At 44.0% G+C, this 19,565-nt stretch overlaps 6 protein-coding genes across 6 annotated transcripts; 2 read left to right on the forward strand and 4 right to left on the reverse strand. All coding sequences in view use genetic code 12, as the record gives it.

Annotated features, from left to right (window-relative positions):
• Positions 1-1,780: 1,780 nt before the first annotated feature.
• LODBEIA_P02750 (uncharacterized protein) lies at positions 1,781-4,570 on the forward strand (the record flags this gene model as incomplete). The annotated part of the gene is made up of 1 exon (XM_066972783.1): positions 1,781-4,570. The coding sequence occupies one exon, from the start codon at positions 1,781-1,783 to the stop codon at positions 4,568-4,570; it is 2,790 nt and encodes a 929-aa protein (XP_066827213.1).
• A 2,224-nt stretch (positions 4,571-6,794) lies between these two features.
• On the forward strand, positions 6,795-8,726 carry LODBEIA_P02760 (uncharacterized protein; the record flags this gene model as incomplete). Its single annotated transcript, XM_066972794.1, has 1 exon — positions 6,795-8,726. The coding sequence occupies one exon, from the start codon at positions 6,795-6,797 to the stop codon at positions 8,724-8,726; it is 1,932 nt and encodes a 643-aa protein (XP_066827214.1).
• Positions 8,727-8,904: 178 nt separating this feature from the next.
• LODBEIA_P02770 (uncharacterized protein) lies at positions 8,905-12,951 on the reverse strand (the record flags this gene model as incomplete). Its single annotated transcript, XM_066972805.1, has 1 exon — positions 8,905-12,951. The coding sequence occupies one exon, from the start codon at positions 12,949-12,951 to the stop codon at positions 8,905-8,907; it is 4,047 nt and encodes a 1,348-aa protein (XP_066827215.1).
• Positions 12,952-13,410: 459 nt separating this feature from the next.
• On the reverse strand, positions 13,411-14,589 carry LODBEIA_P02780 (uncharacterized protein; the record flags this gene model as incomplete). Its single annotated transcript, XM_066972816.1, has 1 exon — positions 13,411-14,589. The coding sequence occupies one exon, from the start codon at positions 14,587-14,589 to the stop codon at positions 13,411-13,413; it is 1,179 nt and encodes a 392-aa protein (XP_066827216.1).
• Positions 14,590-14,803: 214 nt separating this feature from the next.
• On the reverse strand, positions 14,804-16,900 carry LODBEIA_P02790 (uncharacterized protein; the record flags this gene model as incomplete). The annotated part of the gene is made up of 1 exon (XM_066972827.1): positions 14,804-16,900. One exon carries the CDS (start codon positions 16,898-16,900, stop codon positions 14,804-14,806), a length of 2,097 nt encoding a protein of 698 aa, XP_066827217.1.
• A 482-nt stretch (positions 16,901-17,382) lies between these two features.
• Positions 17,383-19,392, reverse strand: LODBEIA_P02800 (uncharacterized protein; the record flags this gene model as incomplete). Its single annotated transcript, XM_066972839.1, has 1 exon — positions 17,383-19,392. One exon carries the CDS (start codon positions 19,390-19,392, stop codon positions 17,383-17,385), a length of 2,010 nt encoding a protein of 669 aa, XP_066827218.1.
• Between the last annotated feature and the right edge of the window lie 173 nt (positions 19,393-19,565).

A 19,565-nucleotide genomic window follows, 5' to 3' on the forward strand; every position in this document is an offset into this window, starting at 1 on the left:
TCGACCATCCCGGTTGACGAATCATGATAAACTGGAGGGAGGGGGGACAAGGGGGGTGAATGCGGGAAAGCTCGATCCCGGTTGACCAATCACGATAAACTGTGCTGTAGAAGGAGCCTACACTACGTGAATTGGCTCTGGAACCTTCTCTCTGATCAAGTGATTTTTCGATAAGGATAAAACAAGTATATAATAAACCACCATCTTATTATTTACTCGGTCCAACAAAAAAAAATACAGAGATTGGAGGAAAGTCATGACATGAGTCAAATCAGAAACATTCAGGTCAACAACTGATGGGCAAAAGGAATGCTACCGAGGGAAAGAGGACACCGACCAACAAGCTGGAGAAAGTGGATAGAGAGGGAGAATTTTGGAGAAAGCCAATCACCACCATGTCTGTTGTGGGCTTCCCTTTACTCCCTAACTCCTCACCTCTAATCCCCAATTCCCTAATCCTTGCCCATTAATCTATTCCTCTTAACAACACCACCGACAACAACAGAGATTAGAAGAGGAAAGAGGGATATTTCAGGGTAACAAGGGTTGTGCGAGGGATAAGATTGCCTAATCTTTCCACAGTTTTCCATGGCATCTTCAACTTCTCCTACGCCACCTCCTTCCCCCCTCCCCCCCTCTCACCTTCCCTGGCTTTTTTCTTAAGAACAGCACATCCTTTATCTCTCCATGGACCATGTCCCCGTTCCTCAAAAGAACGGGGGAAGGGGGTTTGGTCTGGGTAGTGGTGGTAGTAGTGCCTATGCCCTTAAATAGGGTGGAGAAATGGCGCCAACTGTTCCTGCCAGCTAGAGTGTGTCCTGTAATAATTTTTGTCTCCCTGTTAGTCACACACTCAACCCCCACACAGCACGTACTGGAGCCCCTGCCTCCTATTTTTTTCCCTTTTTCCACTGTATATTTACTGAGGAGTAGAGTGCGCAGGAGAGAACAACACAGCACCACCTCCGTCCTCATCACCACATTCAGAACAAGAAGCCGAAGAATCAGCAGCAGAAGAAGCAGAAGAAGAAGCAACAAGGTACCAAGATACACAGGCCAATTGAAAGTTCTCAGTTAGTTGGGGCTACTGCAATCCTATCGTAGATTACGGGTATACATCTATTGTACAGATTACTCCTTGGAACTACGGGAAAGAGAGAGGCGGTTATCACTCATCATCAGAAAACAGTCCATCCATCACCAGCTTCCACAGATTTGTCAAGGTTTAGACGCTCCTGATACTCGGGAAATCCACCTTGTTTCAAAACCAAATCTCATCCACGGCTTGATTTAGTTGTTCTTTTTTGGTTTTTTCTTCCTTTTTACTTCAGAACAAGATACACTTTTTGCATTTTCACCACTATTTTCGCTTTCTACTCTGCTAAACTATACATCGAGAAAACACACCGCCATTTCATTTATGTCAAAACTGGAAACTTCTTGAAAATTTGTCCATTCACATACACATATATATCCCATAAACAACGAGATTTCACCAAAACTTTCCGACAACAACAACTGCTACTGCTACTACAACTACTACTTGAATCCACCCCCCCTTTTTTTTTAATTTGCATACTACCTATCGTCGGGTTGGTCCCCTTCTTACTTACTTACTTTCATTCCTTACTTCCCCAATCACTTCAACGTCACACAGTTGATTGAGGAATTATTCAAACAGCAGAAGAGGAAGAGAAGGATATTATCAGCAATATAAAAAAGTATCCTTTCTGGACCTTTCTCTTCCTTTTTTTCCTTCTTTTTTTTTTTTTTTTTTAATATGGAAGAATTTGAACAATATGAGAAGGGCGGGCTACTAAGGAATCGATATTCAAAAGTTAGTGATATTAGTGAAGGATCATATGGACTTGTTTCTGTTGCAAGGGATACAAAGAGAAATAATTTACTCGTGGCAGTAAAGTATATTTACCCCGTTGATTATAAAAAGAAAAAGGAGAAAAAAGATGGAGCAGGAGGAGAAGGAGAAGAGCAGGGCCAAAACAAAAATCATTCTAATAGACCATGTTCGAGTCCAGCACGCTTAAAGTCTCCGCCTCAGCTGATTGTCAACAACCTTGATTTTGATAATGACAGGGAAGAGGATGCCAGCTCAATCTTTGATAGTTTGAAAGACGAAGCTCAAAAGGAAATCAGAATCCATGAAATCTTGGGCAACCACCCCAACATCTCAGGGTTATATGACCATTTTGATTCATGTTTGATATTGGAACTATGCACCAGAGGCGACTTGTACGAGGCTATTCATAAAGGTAACGGGCCTGCTTCGACTCCAGACATTAAGGATGTCTTTAATCAAATACTCAATGCCATTGAGTTTTGCCATTCAAAAGGCGTATACCATCGAGATTTGAAACCGGAAAACATTTTGATTGCCGAGGATTGGAGCATCAAGATTTGCGACTGGGGTTTGGCCACAACAACAAGGATTGTCACTGACCGAGATGAATTTGATATTGGCTCGGAGAGATACATGGCACCAGAATTGTTTGATAAGGAGATTGAGTCGTATGATGCTTCCAAGATTGACATTTGGTCGTTGGGTGTCATATTGTTGACATTGGTTTTCCACAAGAACCCTTTCCAAGTGGCCAACTACTCCGACAAGAGATTCTTGCAGTTTGTTAGCAACCGAGAAGCTTTATTTGATTTTTTTTCAACAATGAGCGGTGATTTGTTTTCTGTTTTGAGATTCAGTTTGACAATTGACCCTGACAATAGGAGTTTGCGAAACCTTGGCGACGAACTCAATGCCTTGAGGTTTTTCACCATTGACGAGGAGTACGAAGCCAGTGATTACGAGTATGATGAAGAGGAAGAAGAGGACGTCGAGGATGACTATGGCTCCTTTGATGAAGAGTCCAAAGTGCAAGCTTCTCCTCCTTCCCTTCCTCCTGCTTCTGGATTGAAAGAAGCGAAAATTACCGAGGAAGATGATGACTTTGCAGTGGCTAGGTTAGTAGAGGAAATTCCTCATAACCACAGAGCAGATGCTCTATTATCGACCTCGGCCAAGTCAAAGCCTATTCCAATCAACAGCTTAAAATTCAAATTTATCCGCAACACCAGAAAGCCGTTGAATGTGGCGTCATATAACCAAAACCCCAATGTCAATGGCCGATACTCCAATAGTTTTGGCAATAAATCCAACTTTCACCGCGAAGATTTCTTTACACCAAGGTCTGTATTCAATCATTACATGGACAAGTATGGAGAAAAGAGACACCTCGGACGATACTCGGTCAATGGTAATGGTTTCAGTGGTAGTGCCAATGGTTTTACCAATGGCATTAGCACCGGCAATGGCAATAGCAATGGCAATGGCGGTGTCTCTGAATTTGCCAAGAGGCCACCACCGTTTAGAAGAAAAAGAACTTGGAAGCAAAATTTCCGCAAAAAATACAAGTCTCAGCATAATGGTGTTTCTAATGGCAATAGTGTCCAGATACATCGCACCAACGACTATGCGGGCAATGATTCTCATAACCATCAGCTGGTGAACCGGAAAAGGAATAGACTGTATTCGACTTCGAAATTGAGAAAAAACATTGCTGGAAATGGAATTGGCCATGCTAGTGGCTCCATGGTGTCATCAAGTTTGGCATTGCCTCACCCTCATGCTTCAGCAGCAGCAACCACCACTGCCACCAACACCGCCAACGCCAACGCCGCCGGGTCAAGTTTGTCTAGTTCTGGCAAATACATTCCTCCCTATTTGCGCTCACCTCAACCGCAGCCTCATAAATCGCCTGCGGTGGGCCCATTGACGGAGGAAATTGATAATTTGTCGTTGAGAGCTGATTACGATGAGGTGTTTCATTTGGAAGATGATTTTGACGTGACGTTTGACCAAGAATTAGGCGGTGATGACGAAGATAACGAAGATGAAGATGATGATGTGGAAGAAGAAGAAGAAGAGGAAGTCATCGGTTCATCGAGTGGAGAATTTGATTCTCGCTTGAAACCGAAAAAGGATGCCACTTTATTCCTGATGTCGGGGTTATCGAATACTACCAGTCACGAGAAATCTTCTAGTACTTCGCCGACTCAAACGTCGGCCAAGGAAACTGATCATTCAGATTCCGCGGGCAAGTATATTCCTCCATTTAAGCGAGGGTCTAACCATCACAACAACAACAACAACAACAACAACAACAACAACCAACAGCAGAATCAAATCCAGACAAGGAAGCAGTATACTCCATTTGCCAACACCAAGACTCCCACGATTGCCGAAGTTACCAGAATCTTGAATCCGACGGTGTCCAGGAAGCAGAATGGCACGGGCGCAAACACAAATACTACTTCTACTACTACTACTACAGCTGGTGGATTGACGGCCGATTTGTTTGAATCTAAACGGGCCCTTGCCGAGTCTGTAAGTAAAGGGTTGGAGAAGTGGATGACTGGGTTTGCCAAGTCGAACAATCACAGCGCGCCGGCCATGGTTGCTGCAGTTGGCGGTGCATCTGCTTCAAGTGAGGTGATTCGGAACGGATCTAGTGATTGGTTTGCAACTCCAAGGAAAAACTGGAGTGACATTGATGATTGAAATGATATATGAACATATTCCATAAAAGCAAAAACCACCATTTTTTTTTTTGCTTTGTGAGTTTTTTTTGGGTGTTGTGGGTAATAACCCATGTGCGCTGGCGACTGCGTGCAAATTATACATATATATATTTGTATATATATACGTCTCTTGAATGTTTAACGTCTTTACGATTTATTCGATTCTACTTGCTGTAGAATTTTTTGTTGATTCCACAATGTGGTTGCGTTCTTCACCCCCCCTCTGGTAGGGCTGTGACCTTTTTACAGGCTCAGCAATAGTAAAGCCAAGAGAGGAAAGATTGCAGTTGACTAACGGCTTCATCCGCGGAATTTGCTGGCAAAGCATTCATCTTTGTTTCCGCTGGTATCAAATTACAAGTAATTCTTAGTAGATGAATTGACAGCTACAAGCAAGCGTATGTAAAAATTATCGCAATTCTATGCTTTTTAAACAACGAGCCGCTAGGTGAAAACTCTTTGTTCATCTAAACGTAATTCTCCCAGCAGATTAATAACGTGGATACGAGCCCTGATGTACGGGAGATTTTAGAACAGACCAGTGTGGGATGATATGTACAATACGCTCCATCCATGAATGTGCTTCACACTCGACTATATATTTTTTTGCTGTTTTCGATATGGGCGTGAATGGGGGGAAATTTTGCTGTAAAACGCAACTGGCTGCCCGGAGGCGTTTGGATGCAACGTTCGCAGCTATACATTTTCCAACGCGTCTATCATCGACACCTGCGTCCGCTGCGTCCCTGCATTTGCAAGATTGAAAAAAGCAAAATCCACAATGATCCGAAATGCGCTATTGTTCATCATTACCTTGTTAATTGGAGGTGTAGGTTAATTTTTACGTAAATTTCCAATTTAGTAAAAACAAAATATTACCAAGTCGTCTTCATAACCACCCACCCCCCCTCCGTCTTCTTCCTATCGCCTCCTCCGTTTATCTTTTGCGATCAAAAACCAACCCGGGCTTGAATCTCCAAGAAAAAGAAAACAGTGGGGTCTCTTTACGTTCTTGCAACCAGCCACTGCAACGAGGCAAGGGCAGACGATGAAGATCGGGATAAGCTCGGGATGTTTTTTGCGAGATAAAGGGTGGATGCACCGTGTCCCAGAGCTGTCTACGACGCTGGCGATCGTCGTGAAAAATTTACGCCAGACTAACAATGTGCTATAGAGGAGTGGGGGGAAGTGAACTTCTCTCCTTTATTGGCGGAGACGTGGCTTTTTTTTTCCCTTTAATTTACTTTCCCCGTTGGCGTTAATGTAGAAGTTAACATGATAGTTGACGCTTCTGGCTAAACCCTTTTTTAAACCGCTCTTGTATAGCTGCCACTACCAGTTGAGTCAATTTTTAACATTGTAGAAGTACTGCATACAGCCACCAACAGCGCAATTTTTTTATCAACAAGCATGTTTCAGAATTCTAATCTGAAACAGCTCATGAAACGCTGTAAATTTTCAACTTCAATCTCTGTCCCCCAGTCAGTCGTACATCTTCAACCAGCTATATCCTAACCACCGGTTCTACTTTTCCAACATTTATACATATATAACCAAGTTGTTTCGACTTGAAACTTTGTTTTTAAAACGAATTTTGGGGGGTTTTTTTTTTATAACTTATTTTACATTGACTCAACCTCATTCCATTTCGTTTCATTCAACTTCACTGTACTTGACTCGACTTTACTTGATTCGACTTTACTTGACTTGACTTTACTTGACTTGACTTTATTCACTCGTTAAACAGCACCCACTTCAGCGTCTCACTCCTCGCGGTTTTGCTCAGCGAAATAATCGATATCGCAAGTTAGAATCTTAGAGACCTCGTCGTTACACTGGCATCGTTTCAGTTGGAGCAACTCCTACTACAGAGAGTCATTATCTCAAAAGCCACCCGTTTTTTCATCTTCCCAGCAGGGTCCAATTGGAAGTTCCGAAGCAATTTCTAAGCGTGGACGTCTCGCTTCGTGATTAAAGAGCCGAAAGCAATCTTCATAAAGCCTCACCGGAAAAATAGAAGAACCTGGTGTTTTTTTTTTTTCTTTCTTTCTTCTTTTCTTACTTTTGGTTTTTTTTTTGGTGTTTTTAATTTTTGCCTTATTGGGTTTCACAGTTGGAAGATCGCGGATTTGCAAACCTCACGGAGGTTTTTATTCTGAATAACGATTTTTGTTGTTTTGTTGATTTTTTAATTTTTTTCCACCATGCCATATACAGTTTCAGTTGATGCTAAAACGGCGCAGACGCGGACACAGGTAGACGAGTCGGTGTGTCTAATCGAGGATCTTAAATTTTTCCTCGCTACAGCGCCGGCAAATTGGCAGGAAAATCAAGTTATTCGGCGGTACTACCTCAACCACGACGAAGGGTTTGTCAGTTGTGTATTTTGGAATAACCTATACTTCATCACCGGCACGGATATCGTAAGATGCATCGTGTATAAATTTGAGCATTTCGGCAGGAAAATCGTTGATCGAAAGAAGTTTGAAGAAGGGATCTTTTCAGATTTGAGAAACTTGAAATGCAATGTTGATGCCATCTTGGAGCCACCAAGGTCCGAGTTTCTTGAGTTTTTATTTAAAAACTCGTGTCTTCGCACCCAGAAGAAACAAAAGGTGTTTTTTTGGTTCAATGTGCCTCACGATAAGCTAATGGCAGATGCCTTGGAGAGAGATCTAAAGAAGGAAAAAATGGGTCAGAACCCAACAACCACCGCGTATAGGGAACCGGCCACCAATTTCCAATACGACGAAAGTACGAGTCTACATACCCAACTCGCTAAACTTATGGAAAGCCATTCTGCTAATCTAAATAACGAAAGCCCCCTCGACTGGAAACCAGTGCCATCAGATAGCCCCACGGAAACCACCAAGCAAAGCATAACCACAGCCACAAACACAAACACAAGCACTAGCGCAACCACAAGTACCGAGAGTGACCATGTCAAGGGTTCACCTGAAAATCAAGAAGAAGAAGAAGAAGAAGAAGAAGAAGAAGACCACAGTTTCCTCAACCAGCCTACTCCTCAACAATATAAACCCAATTCCGATTATGAGGACGATTTCCCTCTCGATTACTTTGAAGCAGCTGCTGCAGGCCAAGCTTCCGACGGCGGATACATCACGTTGGACCCCAATTTCCAAAATGGATATTTCCCAAGTGTCGTTGAAGACAACTATATAAACTTTATCGATCCCACGATATTTATCCCCAACCCCAACCCAAACTCGGGCTTGCCTCCGCACTCGGCTACTTTCGCGGCAAATCAAGTTGCATTCAACGACGAATACCTCATCGAACAAGCACAACCCCTAAAAACCCCCTTGGCCCCACCAATGTCAACGTCAACATCAACAGCTCTTCAACCTCGATCATCAACGGCCAAGATGTTTGCATTCCACAACATCAATGACGCAGAAGACAATTTCACAAGTACTTTCCAACCACCGCTTTCGGCTAAATACCAAACTAGTTTCCTTTCCAATCGACAGCCGATGAAAACAGTACAACAATTCCAACTTGATTCTCAACAAGTGCCCAATTACGACAGCATGCAAAATTTGGCAGACGGGGCAAATGGTTACAATGTGATCTACCCCGAGACTGAATTCTGGGCAAACCATGCTCTTTTAACGAGTCAGCAAGCCAACAGCTATGATCCCTTTGCACAGCACATTTCACAATTGCAACCGTATATAATGATGAATGATTATGATTTTAGCAATGTCCCCATTATGGCTCAGCCTGTGATGGTGCCTGTACAAGCAGCACCACAACACCAACATCACCAACATCACGAACATCATCAACATCACCAACATCAACATCACAATCATCAACAACACCACAATCACAATCACAGTCAACATCAGGCATCCTTGGGATTCCCGTTTCTGGAGATGACGAGACAGCAGCAAGTTAGCGCGAAGATGGTCAAGAAAAAACGTCTTTTACAGCAACAACAGCAACTACAACAACAACAGCAGCAACAACAACAACAGTTTGGCAAAAGTGGAGCTGGCGTCACGAAAAAAGCACATTCTGAAAAAGATAAGCACCACCACCACCCTTCATTGAATGATGTGGTCAACTCCAAAGCTACCAAAGTTAGAAACCATGAAGAAATCGAAACATGAAGTAGAATCGACTCCCATATTTTCACCCACCCGCTGTCTCAACCGTTCAAAGTTTTCTCTTTTCAATTCTCTTCTCTTTTTTTATTTTCGACATAGACCGATTTCTACTGGAAAAAAAAAAAAGAATGCATTATTTACTTTAAACAATATCCCTCCAATTTTATTTTGATTACTATCATTATTTCTGACTATAAAACTCAATTAGCCTCTGTTGGGATATGGAATATCTCCCCTTCATCTTATTCAACATCTGCCTCAGCTCCAACGTTAACGAGTCGTTGCGCAATAAACTGCTATAGCAAATAGTAGCCGATTTCCTGTAAGCGACATCCTTTTTGGTGAACAACTTGCCCAAGATCTTATCTAAGCGAAATATTTTTTCCTCGTTGATGTCGGGATCCTCGATTAGGATCTTGGTGAGGAAATTCAAGCAGATGTTCAGCACGCTCATCGATAACGATTTTTCATTCTCCAAATACTCCAACGCTATTCTCGCGAAAGATGACTTTGTGTGCGTGTGGTTTATGCTCAAGATTATCTCATTCCACGCCAAGTGGATCTGATCATCGAGCTTGACTTGGTGGCAGCATTGGCAGAATAGGGCCCAAAGCTGTCTCACGTCGATGCTTTCGTCGAATCGAAGTAGTTGCTTGTAGAGGTATAACCCATTCATAAGATATTCTTCATCCAAGCGGGACAAGTCGTGGCCTTCGAAAAATGACAGCAAGCTGGTGGATAATTTGTACTTGCCCTTGAGTAAGAAGTATTCTCTAAACTCATAGTTTTTGCTAGACAAGGCCTCCAAGATGTCCGTTATTCTGAGCATGGCGGCATAGTCTCTACTAAGGCTGAATTTGCTGGCTATTTCGCTACAGTCGTTCTCAAACTGTTTAATGCTGGGTGAAGAAAGCTTCAAGTCTTCAAAGGTACGAGTCATTTTGGCGTACTCAAGATTTTCCCAAATCTTTTCGTTTCTTGGCACTTTGGGGAAGGGGTCATCCTCGTAGATGTTGATTTTGTTCATTTTGTTCGAAAGCGGGATAAAAGGGTCGGTTTTTTCTATCAAGGTTTTAAGCGAATGGATATCGGCCTGCTTGTTAGCATTGGGGACTATATGCAACTGGGCAAATTCCACCACGGGCGAGTCAGACGACGAGTTGGACTCTGCAGCCACGGTTTCAATGTGGTTTTGACTGCGAGTGTGATCGTGACTGTGACTGTGATCGTGATTGTGGCTATAACTGTGACTGTGACCCTCGTTGCCATTTCCTGTATTTTTGGCTTTCGCCAACTTGAAAAGACGATTTCCAGGAAAAGCCAATTGAGGAGTCTCATTTGGAGGCTCCTCTAAGCAGAAGCGATTTTGGTGTTGATGTTGATTTTGATGTTGGTGTTGATTTTGATGTTGGTACTTGCCTTCAAACTCTAATCCCAATCTGTTTGGTTTTTGCAACCTCTCACGGTTAATTTCAGTAAACTCAAACACAGATTGGTCCAATGGTTTTTGCGGAACAATGGTGTTGTCAACGCCTACAATCAGCTCGATCTCCTCCTTCAATGGAACTTCAATGTCCTTGATCAACAGGACAAAGCGTGGGCTGTTCACGGTGTATAGTTGGCAAAGAACTTGCTTCAACATGTCGTACCCGTCATTGCCCTGGAGCTGGCTCACCAGTCGTACAAGCTCACTCAACAAATCTCCAAATTGCACATCCGTCACTGGGTATTTGGTCAAGGAAATCAGAAACGACTCCAACACCAGTTTGGCTATTTCAAACTGATATTTTGAAATCTGAAGCTTCAAGTTATGGCTCCCAACCACATCGGGCGAGTCGTTAACAGTCGAAAGCAACTGCAAATTTTCCAGGAAAAACTGAGGAAACTTGACAAAAGATATCATCAAGTCCAAAATGCGCTCGTCTGATCCTCGGAATATCAAGGCACATACTCTGACAAAATCGCTGATTGAAAATAATTCCGATAACTTCTTCAAACCTTTGTCGCCGGAGTGGAACAAAGGTTCAAGCAAACTCACATCCTTCTCTGAAATGTACTTGAGTCTGCCCTTGACAGCATGAGATTGTGAAAAATCTTCATTCCCAAGTATGGCAAACTTCAACAAGCTGACACCCTCTTTAATGTCGACTGGGTTCCTAGATGACAAAAAGCTAATTATAGGATCGCGCTGCTCAGAAAAGAGGTTCGTCTTGGGAACTGATGATGATGGTTCTGATTTGTCTGATGCAATACTAGCGCTTCGATCAGGCGGCGGCGGATGATCCCCCAATAGAGGTCTAGTAAAGCTCTCTGTCTTGCTTCGCGCTCTTGGTTTGCTAATTTCGACATCGTTAAAGTTGTGCGGTGCCCAACTCGTGGCCCTTAAAGTGGGCCTGTTGCCCGAATCATTTCTCAGCAAAGTAGTTTCCAACTTGGAATTGGTTCTTTGCGGCTTGGGCAATGTGTGAGATGATACTCTTTGCGGCGGAACGTCACGCGATCCTGCTCGAGACGAAGGTCTGCTGAGGGTCAATTCTTTATTTTTTTCCTTGATTTGCTCTTTCAATGATAAGCGAGGCGGTTTAGTGGTAAGTGTTTTGGGGATAGTCACCGGTAATCCAAGCTCTTTCTGTGATCGCTCCAAGGCCTTCACAGTAACGGGATCTAAGCGCTTTAGTAGTTTATCGGATTCCTCGGTAAACACTTTTGAGTAGCACCAATAGCAATCCTTGGCCCTTTGTCGCACATTGGGGTTGGCGTCCTTTAACGATTTGATAAGCACTTTGTTTGTGATGTCAACAACATTGGCAATATGGGTTCCGAGAACAGTCGGGTCTATGGCATTCCGCAACAATAGAATCTGCAACCACATCACCGAGTATAACCGTGGTTGGTAATTTCGCTCTTCCATCGCCAACGTTATCCGTTGAATGAGCCTCGTGTTATACGGCAAGTTTGCATATAACGACGCCATGGCCATGTTTGCATTTGTCGATGTCATGCTCTTTGTGGAGAGGCACAACTTCATCAACGACGGCATGATAGCTTCAGCGACAAGTTCGCACTCTTCTCCCAATATAATGGCGCATTCCTTGATCAAGTGGCAACTATGCGTGCCCAAGGTAGTCCGCAAAGAATTGGCACCTTTGCAAATGTTGGTGGCGAAAGTTCGGAAACAGCTGACAGTTGTTGCCAAATAGTCCCTTGCAGCATTACCACGCAAAAGCATTCTGATTTCAACGATTTTCTTTTCTCGTTGCTTCCAATTCGACTCGGTTTCCTTTCCCTGGAAGCATGCGTCGTTGTTTTCAAAAACCGCATGAATGTCCGCCGTCGAATTGACCGGCATCGGCTCCAATCCCTCGGGGACATCGTAATTTGCTTTTGCCAACAAAGCAGCTAGCTGTTCGTCGAATGCATAGGCGGCGCCATCGCATTTCGACACCAAGGGGAGCTCAACTTTGCTGCTATTGTTGCTGCTGGGGTTAGACCGTTGGTTGTGTCTTTTGGGAGGTTCGTCTGTCTTTTGCGACATCATGGAACGCAGTAGTGCATCAGCAATGTCGGTGCCAATCTTGCTTTTGTCGAGTTCTTCCCTTATTAATTTCGGGGTCACGTCTTGCTCGCTGGAGGTCAATACATGCAACAACTCTTTTACAACGCTTATCAACATTTCATTCTGTGGGTTGTTTGCAACCACTTGGAATATGCCCGGCACAAATTGCATGGCGTTGAATGAGCTTACTGTTTTCAAAACCTGGCATATCCACCGTATAGACTCAATAGTCACTTGCACGTCTGCGTTAGCATTTGCATTCGAAAATAACACATGCATCAACTCCTTTTCGACACATTCTGGTGCGCTTAGCCAATAATCCTCAAGTGACCTCCGTGCTGCCAAACTGCTTGCGGTTGCAAACTTGCCAAACAAAAGCGGGAGGATAACGCCACTGTTGGCGCGCAAGATATTTCCTGATTTATCCTGCGAGCCGATCCGTTTGATGATGTACGACAAGGAATTGAAGCTCAACGTCAGAATCCCCAAGTTGGTGATGGCAAAGCCGCTCAAGATTACCTTGAGAAACGTTTCCACTTGGTTCAAGTCTATTATTTCCCGCTTGATGTGGCTCTTGAGGGTCTGTATGCACTCCAACTTGGTTTGATCACTAGTATGGGCCGAGCAGACTTCCAGGAGCATCATCTCTGGATCGAACTTGGAAAATGACATGATGGTGTTGGCAACTTTTGAAAGGATGAAATGAAAAATAAATTAATCTGAAATGAAAATGGAAATGAATATATGAACAAAAAAAAAAATAGGGAACAGTCAAACAGTAAACTCTCCTGTTGTGATATGGATGTGCTTTTTATCTTTTGTGAGCTATACAGTTGAATGTTGATATGTATATCTGATCAGTATAGATCTCATTGATTGAGTTGGTTGTCAAAAGTGTCCTGGAGTAACGTGTGTTTGTTGTGCGTAAACAAAAGAAAACAAGACATCAACATTTTGTTGAAAATTTAGATACGCGACTGGAACAAGCTGACCTGAGTAAGAAGGAAGAGACAGAGACAGAGATGGAAGATGAAAGATGGCAAAGGTGAGACAAGGAGGAAAGACTGAGGGACGAGTCAGGGCATCTTCCTGTTAGCTGTCCAAAAAAAAGTCATCTTGTATATGCTAGTTTTATGTTTTCGAAGAAAGAAACCAAAGTCCCGTCAATATAGCAACGGTGACAATTCCAATCGCCTTTTTGTAATCTCCTGGGATATCCACCATGACCCTTGAGTTTTCATCAAAGTCAAACCCAAACTGGGCGGGCGCCTTGTCTATCCTGTTGTCGACTGGATCCCGAATTATCAGCTTGGTGCTGTTATTGCTCAATTGCGCAGCGACCTTCAACACGTCCAACTTTGTACTGTCGGCCACCACATGTTGCACACTACCGAAAAAATCCGTTAGCAAGACATCTTTAACGTCTCTCTTGAACAAATCGGTGCGGATTCCCGGATTTGAGTGCACGTTGGCAAACGTAAATACCTCAAAGAGCTTGTCCATGGTCAACTTGGAGGTTCGGTTGATTTTCTCGAGGAAATCCAAGGCGTAGTAGGTGAACCTGTCGATGACAGCAACGCCAATGTCCATGTCTGAGTGGTGGCTGTACGAACTCTCGTCCAATCTAGAAGAGCCCACGCAAAGAATATTGGGCGAGTAAATCTTTTCGTACATGGTGTTTGCTTGACACGTGTCAATCATAAAGAAAATCTCATTATACCTCTTTTTCTCATACATTTGCGCAAACGCATCGGCAATATCGTAAGCGCCAATCTCTTCTGCGTCTTGGAATTTCAAAAACTCGTTACCGCCGTGTCCTGTAAGGTAAATGAGAATGTTGGAGTTCTCATCCGTCAACAATCTCTTAGATCGCGGTTGCTCCGGGCCCCATCTGTCGGTCAACAACCGAATAAAGTTCTCCACCGTCACTTCGTAGCCTCGGTAGTCCACCTCGACGTTGCTTCCATACAAGTCCAACGCTTGGTCCATGTTGTTGAAAACCGAACCGGGGAACGCGTTTCTCGCGTTGCATGCAATATCGTCGGCTTGCATTAGTATAATCTGCGAGTCGGGGATCCCAAGACGCTTAACCGTTCTGTAAAAGCTTAGGGCATTGGCCATGTGACGGTAGTTGAACCAGAACCGTGAAGTTGACACCAACACCGCCCAGTTGTTGGTGTGATTTGACGCGCTGGGCAAAGTTTCAGCGGCGCCGCCGCCACTGCTATTGCTAGTGCCATCGACGACGCCCTGGGCTCGTATTAGGTTGAGCAAGATGAAACCTCGTAGAATAAGCAAAAGTACGATCATCTTGACACTTGCAACTGATCTGTTGCGTTGAAATTACCGGTGATGTGTGTATGAATATATATATGTTTATGAGTGTGTGTTGCGAAGCCTCCAAAGTGAGAAAGTAAAAATTCATACTACAGTTTTTCTACTTATGTCCATCATCAAGATTTGTTAAACCCACTGGAAATAAGAATCCCCCCAGTGTTTCTATAACTCAAAACAAATTGAACTTCTAATTACGTTCTTTTATAATCGTCATTGCTTTGTCCATTAGTCGCCGCCCTTTGATAAGTTCGTAGTCTGTTCGCCCGTTGTACCGGAAAGCGAAAAAAAGTCTAGTTACCATGGCCAATTTTTCGCCTTGAAGAGCTTCTTCCACAGCGGATTTGAGCTCCTGATGGCTCACATCCAAGTTGTTTCTCGCAATATACCTGTCAATGGCTCCCAGGAGCAGCTGGGTCAACGCGGCGACTTGTTTCCGGCTGGGTTTTCGCGCAAATGTATTTTGTTTTTCAGCATAGTCCAAGTCGTTTGGAAATGATTCTCGCAACTCGTTTAAAGCTTGCAAAAGGTTCAGGTTCCGGCATACTACTTGCGCCGAGTCACTACCGTGCTCGCGTAGCGTGATTTCAAATGTCGGGGACTCGCCTGCCGTTTCCAATTTTTTTAGCAAAAAGTAAGTAGCTCCTTGCACCTGAAGCCCCCATACCTTGTCAAAGACAATGGGTGTCCAGGGGTAACGGTTCTTTAACATGACGCTTCTGATCAACTCCTTGTCAAAGAACCAGTTGTTGGGTATGGCAAACAATAGTTTCTGTTCTTTAAGCGTTAAAATGTTTTTCTTGTGTAGATTCAAGAGTCTTGCAACAGCTAGCTGTCTAGATCTAGCAGTCAACTCTTTATCAAATTCCTTTTCCTCTTCCTCTTCCTCTTCTTCCTCTCCTTCAACTTCTTCCTCATCTGCAAGCTTCTTCCTTGGTGATAGCGAGTCTCCTGACAATGTTGGAGCCACATCAATCCCATCCACCGTGTTCCCCACCAAATCAACAATATGGCAGCTCGTCTTGTTCTTGTGCAATCTCAACCCTCTGCCAATTGATTGAGCCACCAACGGTTTCGATAGTGTCGGTCTTGCCAAGATTATGGAATCGATGTTTGGCATGTCTGTGCCCTCAGTGAAAACTTCAACGTTGCACAACACCGAGATTCTCCCCATCTTGAAGTCCTCCACCAAAGCAGCCCTTTCGGACTTGGACGTTTGTCCAGTGACATACTGCGCCTCGATACCATGTGATTGAAACATCGAACATAGCTCTTGGCAATGCTCAACATTGACACAAAACACCAACGTGCTCTTGCTTCCCGTTTTCTCGACCAACTGCATGTAGGAGAGCACGACTTGCTCATTGACCCCGACCTCTACCATTTGCTCGTACAATTCTCCTGTATCATAGTCTCCGCGGGACCTCCTAAGATTACTCAATTTCAAGTCACTGATAACCGCGCTCTTGATAACCGGCCTCACCAACTCTCCCGCTTCAATCATCGTTTCCAATGACCTCAAAAAGACAATCTCGTCGAAAATCTTGCCCAATGAGACCTCATCAAACCTGGCAAAGGTTGCCGTGAACCCAATGACGCTCAAATGCAGCTCTTTTTCAAGAGCTCGAAAATGGTCAAGAATCTTTACATAGGAGGTAGCGGGCGCATGGTGGCACTCGTCAATGATGATGCTTTTGAACTCCAGCGGGTCAAACCTTTGTAGTCGTTGCGCCATTCTCAAAGTCTGCACTGAAGCAACAACGACATCATCAAGGGGACCTGCTTTCAATTTCCTCATCTCGATACCCACGCGTAGATCGGGGTTTATCATTCGTATTTTGTCGACTGCCTGCTTGATTAGCTCTTGCGTGTGAGCAAGAATGAGAACTTTTGTACCGTTGCCTGCATTTGTCGGCTCAAGCTTCTTCAACAAGCTTGAAAAAATCACCGTCTTGCCTCCACCCGTGGCTACTACAACGGCAGGCTTGCGGACGCCTCGTTTCAAAGCCTGGGTGATTGACTCTATCGCGTCTTTCTGGTAATCGCGCAACTCAAACTCCGCATCGAGCTTGACTGAAAGTTCCTGCACATCTTTGTCTTTGATCGTGCTGAGGTGTGTTTCATCGAGATTTCTATAGTCAACTCCAGTTTGTAAGGGTATTTGTTGTACCGCCGCGAGTTTCAACAAATACGACGCGCGGCAAAAGCATCTTGTTTGAACAGCCCTAGCAAAAATTCTCAAATAGACACTCGACGGTAGGAGCTTGAATGGAACTGAACGGAGCATTCGTATGCGGCAACAGCTCGTTTCGTTCAAATATCCTGCACGGGACTAGACCCTATCCAAAATTTAAAAAAAAAAATTAAATAGATAAATAAATAAAACGGTTCCTCCAGGTGGTTCTGTCGTAGACAAACACGGCGTTGATCTCTTTTTTGCTCTTTGTTTCGCGAGGGGGTGGAGGGGGTCAACTCAAACTCAGGATAAGCATTTCTTTTTACTTCTTCAACGTGTTTCAACGTGGTAAGCTTTTTCCAGATAATTGGTGGGGAAAGGAGCAGGTGTATATATTTGGAAAAAATTGTCAAGAGTTTGGCACGAGATTAATCCTAAATCTTCAATCTTGGGAAATAAAAAAAAAATTTTTAGTTCAACACTGAAATTTCAGAACCTTTTAAGAATGCTACATTGATGAGGTTGATTGTGTGTAGAAAGAGAGAGACAGGGAAAGTTCTTGGTTCATGCTCGCTCCTGTTAAATAGTCTAGTCTAACTACTATATATGTCAACCCGAGATCTTTTATCAAGATTGTGGTGGTACAAATCCGTCGACCCTTGAACGAGCTCGACATTATCAGTCGCATTGGAGTCTAGTTTCGGTGGAACAACACTCAACACCGCGTATGATCCATCCTCGGTGTCGGCTGATCGACTCGGTCTGATAAATTGACCTGGATTGATCACCACAACACCCTTGACGATTTTCGCAAACAGCTTCAACTCCGACGGGGAGATGATAATATCGGGAAGCGAGTCTCCCAACTCGGCCAAGCCCAAATAGGGAGTTTCCAATAAAGAGCCTCCAATGCCGGTCCTGGTCAAGAGCTCCCCCATTGCTCCATTGATCAATTCGGCGTCGGCACTAGTGTCTGCTTGAGCACTGGCAACTGACCCGGGTGATATTGGGTAATATCGTCTCTGATCAAATACGTGGCTTATGACTCTCTCAAATCTGTTGTTGCTATTGGAACCGCCCTCGTCACTTTTGAACACGTCTCTTAGATCCTTGAATATGTCAAGGTTTGAAGAAGCAATCAACACCTCATTCAATGCAAAGCTTGAAGGATTGGGAAAGACCTTGACGTTTTTGGGAAGCTGCAACTTTTTCCTATCAAAGGAATTCTGTGGAAATGAGCAGTGGTTGGCGCAGCTATCCCTTAGTGACGGCACCAAGATGACTTGGATCTTGGAGTCAATCTTCTTGAGCACAGGTGTCACCAATAGGGTGAAAACCTCATCCAAGTTTCTAGGCTGGTGGTGGCCACTGGAGGGGAAACTAAACTCGCCGTCGCCAGCTTCAACAGCTTTATTACTGAGGTCTATGAATGGACCATTCAAGATCACGGCATTGGGGAAAATGCTATTATTGATCTTGTCCACCAAATCTTCCAATCTTGCAAAATTCAACTTGTTCAGATTCGAATAGGGACCAGAGGCAATCACGATTTTCAACCCTAACCCTTTTTGAGATGCTTCAAATTCGGATAATTCCTCTTTGGTGGACACGGGAGTCCCCAATTGTGGCAAGGGCATCACCTCGGAAACGTGGAAAACCTTGCCCGTGGGGTTGTTTCCCCTCAAAACGACAATCTGGCCGGGAAAGAGGGAAAACCCTTTAAGAGAGGTCAAGTTTAAGCTCACCCTTTGACCCACGCCGGTTATACGTGAAGTCTCCAAGAACAACGACGAGCTGTTCAAAGCCTCGTTATCATAGCTCGGCGAATCAGGAACGATTCTTCCGCAACACAATATATCAAACTGCGAACTAGCGCAGGGATTGCCGAATTGCAAATCGGACGCCGTGTTGCTATTATTATTGTGCAGCTGGTACAACTCGGCGATACTGTCGATTTGGTCGTCCAACACGTCGGCACTTTCAAGCAACTTCATCTGCATGGTGCGAAACTTGTATTTGGCAGCATCAAAGTTTGCTGTCAATTTGGCCCCTGAGCCATCGAGTTCTTCTTGCGAAGCAGCGTTGGTCACGTTAATGTGTGCATTTAGAGATTCTAAAAGTTTGTGCAGTTCTTTGGCTGGTTTTGTAGGCGATGAGTTGAACGTGGTGTTGGCTGTCTCAAAGCCAGCAAGAGGCGGTGACGACGAGACTCGTTCTGATAGTTCCACCTTTCTCTTTTTCAATTGCGGTGTGCTGGGACTTCTGTTGTGGTCGCTGTTGACATTCTTGTTGATCAAGGGCTTTCTACTGGAACCGACTTCCTTGTTGAAAGTTTTTTTCAAGTTTGTTGGAGTGCTCTTGTTGTTGGAAAGTCTTTTTTGCAAATATTCGTGAAACTTGATCAAATTACCAATGTTTAGCTCTAAGTCTTCCCCAACCTCGGCCACGTTGAATGATTCCCATTCTAGATAAAGGTCTTCCAAGTCAGTGTGGAAAATCTGAATGAGCGATTGCAACTTGTCATATTCGTCGTCAGCAAGTTTCACGGAGGGGCCAAAAATCTTTGCAACTTGGCTCTTGAACGAATCTTCTAAACACGGCATGGTGAGACAAGCGTTCTTACTCTGTTTATTTGTTTGTTTGTAGGTTCTTGTTGACACTGGCTTGGTGGGGGGGTTTCAACCTCGATGGAAATGAGCTGTGGGAAATTCACGCGTACGCGTGCGCAAAGTAAAGACGCGTCCAAGACGGAAGAGAAGCAGTACCAGACGCAAAA

The sequence above is a fragment of the Lodderomyces beijingensis genome (assembly GCF_963989305.1).
Source record: "Lodderomyces beijingensis strain CBS 14171 genome assembly, chromosome: 1".
In the NCBI taxonomy this organism is placed as follows: domain Eukaryota; kingdom Fungi; phylum Ascomycota; class Pichiomycetes; order Serinales; family Debaryomycetaceae; genus Lodderomyces; species Lodderomyces beijingensis.